The sequence below is a fragment of the Myotis nattereri genome, assembly GCF_964212035.1.
Source record: "Myotis nattereri genome assembly, chromosome: 17".
Lineage (NCBI taxonomy): Eukaryota > Metazoa > Chordata > Mammalia > Chiroptera > Vespertilionidae > Myotis > Myotis nattereri.
Window position 1 is genome coordinate 13094673 of NC_138092.1, and position 12084 is coordinate 13106756.

At 44.1% G+C, this 12084-nt stretch overlaps 1 protein-coding gene across 1 annotated transcript in view; it reads left to right on the forward strand.

The window, feature by feature from the left end:
• The window catches only part of GRHL2 (grainyhead like transcription factor 2), a gene marked incomplete at its 3' end in the record, with an annotated part of 79866 nt that overhangs the window by 20666 nt on the left and 47116 nt on the right, over positions 1 to 12084 (forward strand). Inside the window, exons 5-6 of the mRNA XM_081111620.1 lie at positions 1544 to 1700; positions 3509 to 3620. Coding sequence (XP_080967746.1) covers positions 1544 to 1700; positions 3509 to 3620 — 269 coding nt within the window. The remainder of the gene's footprint in view (positions 1 to 1543; positions 1701 to 3508; positions 3621 to 12084) is intronic.

The window sequence follows — 12084 nt, forward strand, 5'->3', positions numbered from 1 at the left end:
GTTATACTTTCTAACCTTTTTAAAATATATATATTTTTTATTGATTTGAGAGAGGAAGGGAGAGGGCTAGAGAGATCCCTGAAATTATATTCAGAACCATTTATGTTCATATATGCTTTTTTCTGGGAAGAGGGTTCACAGCTTTCTTCTCATTTTCAAACAGCCTGTGCCCTAGATAAGTTGCAAGCTACTGGTGTAGGCAGTCCTGAATATCCTGTCCAGGCCACGAATTTTATGGTTGAGTGGCTATATTGGAATTGCTTATACAAAATGACAGTGGAATTGATTCTGTCTTGAATGATTTATTTCCCGCCTTGGTCTAAGACATATTCTGGAATTTTTTTAGTTTATCAGCTTAAGCCTATGATTTTTATCATGTAAGAGGAATATTATTCTGTCCTTCAAATTGTTTCTCATTGTAAAAATTAAAAAAAAATCAGACATTGCAAAAATGTTCAACATAGGAAGCAAGAGTTGCCAGTAATCTTGTAAGCCATTTTAAGGGCTAAAAAATAGTTAGACTCAATGAAGAGATTCTGATGATTCAGAAAATACACAGTTTTTGTTATTGTGTCATCAATGTTTGCCATCCTGTGGTGTAGCAGCAATAAATATTTCTGAATGAGCATGTTTAAAGAGATTATGATTCATACCTGCTGCTCATTTAAAACAATTGATTTTTTCTTCCAAGTTGGGAAAATGAGTATTTTTGTTCTTTAAGTTAAACCATATTTTTAAAATATTAGGGAAATCATTTAGAGCAATAATTTGCAACCTTTTTCTGTAATGGCTATCTAGTAAATATTTTAGATTTGGTGGCTTGCAGTCACAGCCACTCAAATCTGCTATGCAGTGTGAAAGCAGCCATGGAGAAGCACCATCCACATTCACTAAATGAAGGAATGTAGCTGTGTTCCAATAAAACTTTATTTACAAAAACAGTCAATGAGCTGGATTTGGCCCATGGACCGTTGTTCGCATATTGCAGGCTTAGGAAAAGTAAAAAAATAAATAAAAAAATACTCCCTGTTATGGAGCTAGATGTTTAGTAATGAATGTTTAGTAGTTTTGAGTTTTGGGTTTTCACATTTTGGAGTTTTTAAAAGTAGAATATATTTGCAATATCTTGGTGAGACAAACAGACGGCGATTTACATGTATGTGAATTGAACAAAAGCATTCACACATCTGGTTTGTGACTAGGATAAAAGTGGCAAGCTCTATAAGTTCTTCAACTTCAGGCATTGTGTACTGCCAGCTAAGGCCCAACAGAGGTTTTCCTAGCACGGCCTCGCACCATTGGCCAGGCACATCATGGACTTCCTCCCCATCTGGTTTATGAGCCCCTATTAAAAATGTTGTCTGTATACATTATGTTAGCAGTGACCTTTGGTCTGGCCTCATCTCTTTTGCCATCTGTTGTGTTTTGTCTCTGAAACAGAGTAAATATTGGTTAATATTCATACCAAGTGATAATCAATGTGAAATTGATCAGTAGTGTTCAAGTGAGTGACTCTGACCACTGCTTGTTTTCTGTTCCACAGCGGCACGTTTCAGTACACCCTGGAGGCCACCAAGTCTCTCCGCCAGAAGCAGGGGGAGGGCCCCATGACCTACCTCAACAAGGGACAGTTCTACGCCATAACGCTCAGCGAGACGGGCGACAACAAATGCTTCCGACACCCCATCAGCAAAGTCAGGGTACGGGCCGCGTTCCTCCAGGAAATCAGAGGGATCCGAGGAATGCAGTTGCTACCTCAGGGCCTTGTGGGAAGGGTGTGGAAAACAATTCTAAAATAAATAACTCCAGAACAAATGTCAGAGAGTTGGGGCAAGAGAACTGATTGGCTCGCAGTTTATCATTTTAATCAGTAACCAATAAGCCCCGGGCAAGGGAGGCGGTTGGAACATGCTTTCCGAATGTATCCAAGGAATTTTCCCAGCTTCATTCATGGCCTGTGTGCTACCTCGCTGCTGCTGCTGCTGTTGTTTGCCATCAGTTGGTTTTAATTTTTCCAGTGAGTAGCCGTAAGTCAGAACATTTTTCTCCATATTTGCTGCTGCTTTCTTTTCTGTAAAGGAGGATGCAGTTCATCTGTGTCCCTGGAGCCTTTTGGTTAAAAGCCCTCGCAGCCCAATGCTTCCTCAGGAGCCAAGGGGCAAGGCATGCTATGACCCCTCCCAGGAGTGACATGGAGGAATGTTCACGTTCGTGTTAGTCCTATTTGTGGGAAATGAAAGTGCCCTGGAAGCCTGCCAGCTTCTGGCACTCTCGCTCCTGCCAAGAGAGGGAGGGAACTGGTAATCCTTCTCTACTGAAAAGGAAAAGAATAGCAGAGCTCTGAAAATAGGTTGCAGGACTCTCCCGCCCTGTTGTAAAATGATTTGTGCTGCCAGTGTGTAAAATGCTACAGAGGAGAAATTATGAAGGAATATAAATCAATGAAACATTCTTGTGGAGTGGTGGGGAAATGCCCACTAGGAAGTATTTTGGATATGGAGTGAGAAGGGAGAGTCATATCCCTGAGACTGTAATTAGGGGTTCTTTGGTCTTGTTTATTTGTTTGGTTTTGGTACCTTCTTCATTGTCTAAATGACAGCAAATTATCACAGACAGTATTTAGCTTAATGAGGTTGTTTATAATTGAGAACTGAAAGGAGTTTTTGGATGATTAGTTTCTCAAGCTCATTTTTAAAGCACATCACACATTGTATTGAAATAAAAAACATAGTGGATCTTGCATCTTTTGGTCTATGAAATATCTGTGATGTACATCTGTATTCATCAATATGAACTCATCTTTTACTGTTCTTCTCATTACTTTAGCATTTCTCTCATTAATCCAGTATTCCAGCCTCAGGCACTTAATTAGGCCAGAAACTGATACTTCCTCCTTTATAAATGATGCCAGATTCTATATTTAAGATAAGAAATTTCAAAAATATGCTTGTTTTTAGTACAAGAAAAATATTTTTTTTTGTATTCCTACTTACCTCACAAAATATTAAATTTTCTGGTAATTGGTTTATTTGGTTGTTTATGACTCAGGGTAAAAATGATGTAGGATTTTTTTTTTCTATGTGCTGTTCTCATTTCCAATCATTTTTTTAAACATATTTTTTATTGATTTCAGAGAGGAAGCGAGAGGGAGAGAGAGATAGAAACATCAATGATGACAGAGAATCATTGATCGGCTGCCTCCTCCATGTCCCATCCTGGGGATCGACGAGCCTGCAACCTGGGCATGAGCCCTGAGGGGAATCAGACCATGACCTCCTGGTTCATAGGTTGATGCTCAACCACTGAGCCACGCTGGCCGAGCTCCAATCATTTTTTTAAGTTGGCTCATTTTAAAACAAAACCATGTAACTGAGCATGTCTGGGCTTTTGTAAAGCGAGAAAAGCCGCATTTCAGAAACGCACCTCTGGCAGGACTTTCCGAATGGAGACCGTGCAAGCAACCGAGGCCCAGAACAAAAAGTAAGTTCCATTATTCTCGCCTCTGCAGAGCGTGGTGATGGTGGTCTTCAGTGAAGACAAAAACCGCGACGAGCAGCTGAAGTACTGGAAATACTGGCACTCCCGGCAGCACACGGCGAAGCAGAGGGTCCTCGACATCGGTGAGCTGGCCTCGGCCTCCCTGCGCCGTCTGTGGTGAACTGACAAGTTGTCATGATGCACAGGAGGTCCCCAGCACAGAAGTCACAGCCAGGACCCACACAGCTCTCATGATGTGCCAGGCACCAGACTAGGCACTTTTCCTTAGTGGGTCCATTTAGTGCAAATCAGGCTGAGAAATAGAAATTGGGCTGAGTGCAAAGCACTTTCAATTAATGAAAGTCAACTGTGTCCCATCAATAATAGTAATATATTAGATGTGCAAGAGCCGTGTCCATTTCTAAGCAGGTGATGTGAACTCTGAGCCCTCTGTGAGGTGAATGACCAGGCTCGGTTGGCTGTAAGGTACATGCCTGGATAGTGAGTTCCAGTTCTCTAATTCTCCATCCAGTGTTGCTTCACTCTAACACATGCCTCGTGTTAATAGTACTGCGTGGTCAGGCAGTGAAACCTTCGAGAGACCTTCCCTGCCATTAAGAAGTACTGAATGTGCCCAGTACATCTTCTGGAGTCCGTATAGTCCTAAGCACAATGTCTGTTCCCTGGAGACCTGTGGTCCCTCGACGAGTCTCAGGGTCCAGGCAGGGGAGCAGAGCCCATGCCAAGTGGAGCCGTGGAGGGAATTCGTTGCAAAGGTTGGAAGGGCTGGAGGCACCATGAGGCAATCCAGAGATGAGCAGCTGCAGGAATCTGCTGCTCTTACCTGCAGGGTTGAGGATCAAAAGGAGGAGGTGGTGGGTGTTGGAGGTGCCACCCAGAAAGAGCTGGGACTATGGTGGGGGCTGCCTCACAGGAGCCGTGGCCACAGAGGGGCCTGCTTTCCAAAAGGAGGTAGAACCCCGGGGGAGTTTCCCCAGAGACCCCTCTCAGTGCCAAGAGCAGGGAGGCGAAGGCGTGCCCGGCGCTCCCTGCCTCCGGATCCCCCACAAGTGCTTCCCAACAAAGGCAGTTTCAGAATCAGCCTCTGAGACCCAGAGTAAAGCAGGGAAGTCAGGATTGGATCTTACCGTTTCTAGAAATTACTTAAAAACACAGGCAGTAATATATGTGGTTGAAAGTAATTTTTAGCATGTTCCATGCTGTTTCCACAAGCAAAAGGTAATTTCTCATGTGTAGGCTTTATTACTCTGCTCTGCAGACCAAGAGGCTGCAGTCCCAACGAATGCAGAGAAAGTGGAGGTTCCCATCGTGTCGAGTACCAGAAAGTATTCCTGAGCAATTACATTAGAAGGATGTTTGCACACCTTCTACCTTCCCCTTGCTAGAACCCTATGATCAGTGGCAGAGAGGTTAGTGACTAGGTTAGGGTGAGAGACTCATTGTAGAGCATATTAAAACCATTACTGGTTTATCCTGCAAAACGTCTACGCCACTCTTTACCTCACACCACACACACACACACACACACACAAAGTGCACACACCCACAAACATGTATCTTCTATTAATGAGTCCCACATCTTTATCTAATAAACAAGGAAACTGAGCCTAGAGAGGCCTGTTGACCTACCATCCTAGGTGACTTGTCCCCGTTAATTAGTGCGAGAGCTGAGATAAGAACAGTCTTGTTCCCCCAGGTCATACACCAAACCTCCAAGACGGACTGACTAGGACAAGGGTTTGGAGATACTTGCCTTAACCTGCTTGGTAGCCAATCTGCATGGTGCAGAGGAACAATTTTATTTTATTTGAAAAGTTAGCCTTTAATTATTACCCAAGAAAATGAGAGGAGCAATTAAATAGAAATGTGGCCTAAGTCCAAATAAGGCAAATAATAAAAGCGTGTGACTGGCATACCTGTTTTTTCAACTTTGATATTATTACAAGGTTTACTTTTCTTAGACCAGAATGATTCCTCAGCTCCCATAGGACTTCAGGTCTTAGCTCTCTTCTTTATCGCCTCCTGCCTGCCTTCAGACTTTTCTCTCATATCACCCTACACACACACACACACACACACACACACACACACACACACACGCTCATGCGCACCCACTGGGTGAATGACAAGTGGAGTGACCTCGTTTAGCACAGTGTGAGCCACTGGGAAAAATATCTGAAACGAGACAAGTCACAGAATGAACTGGACTACAGATCAAGGCTACCCAAACAGTGGATCATTCCCAAACCACGTTCAAGGGCAGGAGCATTTTTCTATTTGTCCCCTTTCAAGCAGAGAAGGAAAATTAGACGTTCGATAATTAATATTAACTTCATAGAAGGAAAGCCAGAAGCCACAACAGATAAACGGAGGCACATTCACCTGGACTTTCCTTCTGGTGAATGCAATTAAGAGTTACTTTACTGCTTTACCACGTAGATCAGGGGTCCTCAAACTACGGCCCATGGGCCACATGCAAATACAAATACTGTATTTGTTCCCGTTTTGTTTTTTTACTTCAAAATAAGATATGTCCAGTGTGCATAGGAATTTGTTCATAGTTTTTTTTTAAACTATGGTCCGGCCCTCCAACGGTCTGAGGGACAGTGAACTGGCCCCCTGTTTAAAAAGTTTGAGGACCCTTGATAGATGTTCTGAAAGAATGAAGGTGGCTGCTTTTGCATCTTCAGCATGGGTGGTCTGGATTGTAAGGTACGCAGACGGATTCCACACGCATATACAAATAAGCATCATTACTTGAGGGTCACATGCAGTGTAGCCATTAATGGTATAATTTTGTAGTTAAATTGTGAAATCAATCCTGTGCCTCTTCAATCAAACTCTCTCTTTCATTTGGGTTCTCAGTAACCTCTCCCTGTAGGTGATGATAATACATCAGAATGTACGAGTTACATTGTTAATATTAATCCTATAATTTTTCCACGGTAATTAGCAGGCAATTATAGCACATCTTTGGCTATTAACATGTGATTACGGGATTTTCATCTGTGCCCTCTTATAGATCTATTTCTTAAGAGCCAGTTTTTAAATTGTGCCCTGTTGATAGAAGTTTTACTATATTAAGGTAAAGCTTTCCATGAAAACATCAGTTCCAACTAAATCGACACACTTCTTCAAGTCTCGTTCTAAATAGTTTTCTCTGAGAGTTCAAATAAAAGCCTGTGAGAAGACAGGTATGCTGACCACTGGGGATTACTCAGCCGGCGGATCTGTCCAGGGGGAGGAGCTCTCTCGTCTGGAGTCATACTCCACTTTCACATACAAGTTGTGATTACAATTAAGTAACACGTTTCCCCCCCTGGCTCTGGCTGTGTCCTACCAGTGAGCTTTCTTGCAGTTTTCATAGCTACACCTGGGCTGGGCTGGTCAGAGCTGTGCAGAAAGTGGGAGGGTGGAGATTGGGGAGGCAGACTGGGGAGGCGGACTGGGCAGGCAGCTGCCACCTTCCAGAAAGTCAGGTAGCCAGGGAGTCAGCATGAACTCATGGCCCAGATGGGCCTAGGAGACAAGAGTGCCCTGCAACTCACCTCTCTTCACCGGGGTTCCCCACCCTGCCTTTCAGTGTTGGTCCTTGGAGGCCTCTCCTCCCCCAGGATTGTACAAACCTGCTCTGTCCCTGCAGGCGGGTAAGTGCGGGCAACCTTCCTTTACCAATAGCCCCAGTAAATGGAATTGTGATTTTTGATGTTTTCCTAGACTGTCTCCACACTTCCTAGCAGATATGAAAAATAAAATGTAAATTTGGTTCAAAACAAAACCCCTTGAGAGCTGCCGACTGAAAAATAACAACCACCACCAAACCCTCAGGGCTGGTGAGAGTCCAGGCAGAGTGAGAGCTAAATTAGGACAGGACCTTGGTCCCGCCTCCTCCACTGCAGGGAAGAGCCGGGTGTGCGGCAGGCACTGTGTGGGCCTGGGTCCCGCTGTCTGTCCTGGGCTCTCAGTGTGGGCACAAGCTCGCCCGGCCTGAGGCACCCTCTGTTTTATAGACACGTGCTAGAGCCGCAGCTATGGGGCATTCCTTTTCATCTTCAACTTCAGTTAGAAAACATTTAGGTGATAAAAGTACCGTGGGCTATTGAGGTTATATATTTTAAAACATGAAGTGCAACTATTTTTAAAAGTTTAATCTTAGGTCAGGCAGAATAGATTAATTTTCAATGTTTGAGCCATGGTGGGTTTTTAGTTATTACACGCACGTTTCTGTGTGAGTCCTAAAAGCTCATTTTGTTGAGGACAACAGCTTTTTTTTTTGGGGGGGGGGGGTCACCTCCTCCTCGGCAGGTGTGCCTGGGGGATCGGGGCGTCCTGATAGAATTTTCTAGATATTCTGGAAAGTGTCCAGGACAACGCCATGGTTCACCAACAGCCCATCAGCCCAGGTCCTGATCTTTACAGACTTCCTTTCAAGCTATTGCTGGGTCTTCCTCTTTCTTCCACTCTGTGTTTCTTAAGAGAGGAGCCCACTTCCTACCCCACACCCTAACTATTACTCATGTCTCAATCCAGTGTAACCTATTTTTTATCAAAATTTCTGAACACCAAACCTATAGACCTATTTTGCCCCTCGCCAGATTTTCTAGTTACTTCCTATCTCTCCTTCGTTCCTCCTTCGAGGCTGCCCTTGCCTAGACTAGCCCTCCCCCCTCCTCCTTGCCCTGGTAGGTCGTTTACCCCTTCAGAACTCGTTCCCCCGTCCCCACTGGGGGAGATCTTCCTGATCTTCCAGGCAGAGGTATCCCCTCCCTGCAGGGTTTTGGTTTCCAGTAGCGCTTGGCCATGTTTCACTTGGTTTAACATTTTACATTCCGTCCATCACACTAGATGCTGAGCTTCTTGACTGAGAGAGGATTTTTATTATTTTAGCTGTGCATACCCAGCACCTGCTGGAGAGCCTGGCACAGAACAGATGCTCAACCAGTGTTGACTGGCTGATGAACACCACGTGTGGTTTTGTGTATGTAGGTAGCACTGTGATAGCAGACAAGCGCCTAGCTAGCTGGGAAATCAGGCTGGGTCACGCTCGCTCCTGTGCCTTTCTGAAAGAATCAATTTTGATAGTACTTTTCTAGATGCCAGGGCGGGGGGTGGGGGGTGGATGGGAGGGGGCTAAATATGTATTTGATACTTTAATTTCTTTTTCTTTTTTTTTATTATTAGTTAAGGTATTACAAATGTGTCTTCATCCCCCCCATTAACCCCTAACCTCCCCCCCCCCGCCCCACACACAAACTCATGCTCCCATCCCCCCGTTGTCCATGTCCATTGGTTTGGCTTATATACATGTATACAAGTCCTTCGGTTGATCTCTTCCCCTTCCCCCGCCCTCCCCTACTTTCCTTCTGGGGATTGATAGCCTGATCGCTGTTTCTCAGTCTTTGGGTCTGTCCCTTTTCATCAGTCTATGTTGTTCTCTATAATCCACAAATGAGTGAGATCATGTGGTATTTATCTTTCTCTGACTGGCTTATTTCACTTAGCATAATGCTCTCCAGTTCCATCCATGCTGTTGCAAAAGGCAAGAGTTCCTTTTTTTTTTTTTTTTACTGCAGCATAGTATTCCATTGTGTATATGTACCACAGTTTTCTAATCCACTCATCTGCTGATGGGCACTTAGGCTGTTTCCAAATCTTAGCTATGGTGAATTGTGCTGCTATGAACATAGGGGTGCATATGTCCTTTCTGATTGGCATTTCTGGTTTCTTGGGATATATTCCGAGTAGTGGGATCACTGGGTCAAATGGGAGTTCCATTTTTAGTTTTTTGAGGTAGCTCCATACTGTTCTCCACAGTGGCTGCAAAATATTATTTTATTATCCTATAGCCATTAGGATGAAACTTCTTTAATAACTCATAAGACTTAATTGCTAGCATAGAAATGCTATATATACACTAATAAACCAAGGACTTTTAAAAAAATATTTTGTATTGATTTTTTGAGAGAGAAAGGGAGAGAGAGAGAGAAACATTGATGTGAGAGCAAAACATTGATCCACTGCCTCCCACACTCCCCTATTTGGGATCAGGGATCGAGCTGCAACCCATGCCTGTGCCCTTACTGGGAATCAAAACCAGTGACCTTTCAATGCACAGGGTGACTGAGTCCAAATAAGCCAACCGGCCAGGGTGAAATTACTCCTTTTTAACATAACTAGAAATTATTATTGTTTCCCAAACAGTAGAAATTGTTTAAAAGCAAATTATCAAAAAAAGAAAGTTTTTAGGTAGATTTAGAAATTAAATATTGCAATGAATGTGCTCACTTACCGTTTTTCTTACTGCTCCTGGGAAGTGTGTTTATCTGGTTCCAGGACATTATTATTTAATAAACCTTTTCTGCTAAATGATTTCCTTTCTGCTGATGATTTAAAAACCCTGAATAGTTCAACAGAAGTAATGTTCCAGAGAGATGGTGGGAGGCCCCTCTGAGAATCTGTTTTTGTGTTTTTTTTAAAATATATTTTATTGATTTTTTACAGAGAGGAAGGGAAAGGGATAGAGAGTTAGAAACATCGATGAGAGAGAAACATCGATCAGCTGCCTCCTGCACAGCCCCCACTGGGGATGTGCCCACAACCAAGGTACATGCCCTTGACTGGAATCGAACCTGGGACCTTTCAATCCACAGGCCGACACTCTATCCACTGAGCCAAACTGGTTAAGGCCAGAATCTGTTTTAATGAGAGGGTGAAATAGTCCCTTAAAGAGATACTGGTTTTGAATATGAGCTTTCAAAATTCACACACACACACACACCCCTAAAACCACTTCATAGATCCACCGTATTTAAAACTGTAAAATATTTATTCCTGTCTTCCATTCCTTTTTTCACATTTACTGGACACCACATTCTTTCCCCCCCAATTGGTGGGACTTTTCCTTTCTCGTTAGCTATATAAGATCATGCTTTCATCTCAAACACATAACCTAGGCTTTCATTTGATTTCATGTGTTTTGCTTGGGGCCCAATTATTTTCCTTCTTCGTTGATTCATTTTAATGAAACAACAGATCACCTGATGATCTCACATTTTTTTAAAAAAATATATGTTATTGATTTTTTTACAGAGAGGAAGGGAGAGGGATAGAGAGTTAGAAACATCGATGAGAGAGAAACATCGATCAGCTGCTTCCTGCACACCCCCTACTGGGGATGTGCCCAGAACCAAGGTACATGCCCTTGACCGGAATCAAACCTGGGACCCTTCAGTCCGCAGGCCGATGCTCTATCCACTGAGCCAAACCGGTTAGGGAGAGCTCACATTTTGTAGTACTATTCGGTTGGCTTGAAAAATTACAAATGGTACCTGGAGGCAGAATCTGGTGGTTTCATGAGACTCATCTGTTTACTGAACAGAACCACAGAGCTGGTGGTCTCGGCCGCCCTCCAGCATTTATCGGGGGCCCTCTCTCACCGCCCCTTTCAACAGGAACAAGCTTTATGTCTTCGCAACACCCCCCCCCCCCAAATGTGAACACAGGCAAACCTAAAGTTTTTCCTTTGTGTTTACAAAATCTCAAACGTGCCAAGAGAAAGTTTTCCCCAAATTAAATTAAGCCCTTGGAGATACGGAAGCCAAAATAAGGTGAAGGCGATCTGGAAAAAGTTCTTTGAAGGGGCTCCAGGAATGCGGAGCCGCCACTGGTTTCTCCGAAAAGACGGGGTCTGGGAAGAACTGAGTGCTCAGTAAATGAGCGGCTCCTCATGGTTCAGCGAGCCCCGAGGCGGGTGCTGGTACCATCTCCACCTCGCAGGTCGGGAAGCACCCAGCTTAGGGAGGTGCTGCAGCTTTTCTGAGGTGGCTGCTGATTGGGTTGCTCTCACCCTGACAGCCCCCAGATGCTGTGGTCAGTCAACATTACAAAGGAAAATCCTGACAGCGGCAACAGCTTCCCCCCTTGAAGGACAAAGTTATATAATTGATTTGGGGGGGAAGGGAGAGGGAGAGAGATGGAACATCAATGATGAGAGAGAATCATTGATCGGCTGCCTTCTGCACGCCCCACATTGGGGATTGAACCCACCACCCAGGCATGTGCCCTGACCCGGAATCGAACCACGACCTCCTGGTTCATAGGTCGATGCTCAACCACTGGCTGAGCCACACCGGCCAGGCCAAAGTTATCTTCTTGAAGAAATCTATCTAAGAAAATTAGAATTTCAATTTTGAAATAATATCTCCACCCTCTAATAATGAATGGGAAATAAACAGGAATAGCAACATGAGTAATTCAAATAGCAGGTATTGCAAAAAGCACTCATGTGAAAAACTAGAATAGCCAGTGCAGTCTCCCCTCCCACACCCCACTCCTGTCACACACATAACGGACTCACCACCCATGTCTGTTCCCAGCTGGGCGGCCCGGGGTAATTGAGGTGATGGGAAGTGGAGGTTCATCTGAATGGAACTTGAGCAGCTGAAGGGATTGAGTCTGTGGTTCAAATTTAGTGAAAGATAATCCATGTGAGGGTTTACAGTTCTTGTCACGTGTCTGTGTCCTGCCCCTCCCGTTACCTAAAAGCCATTTCTTTTGTTTAAATCTGTTCTGCCTGCATCTCCAAAG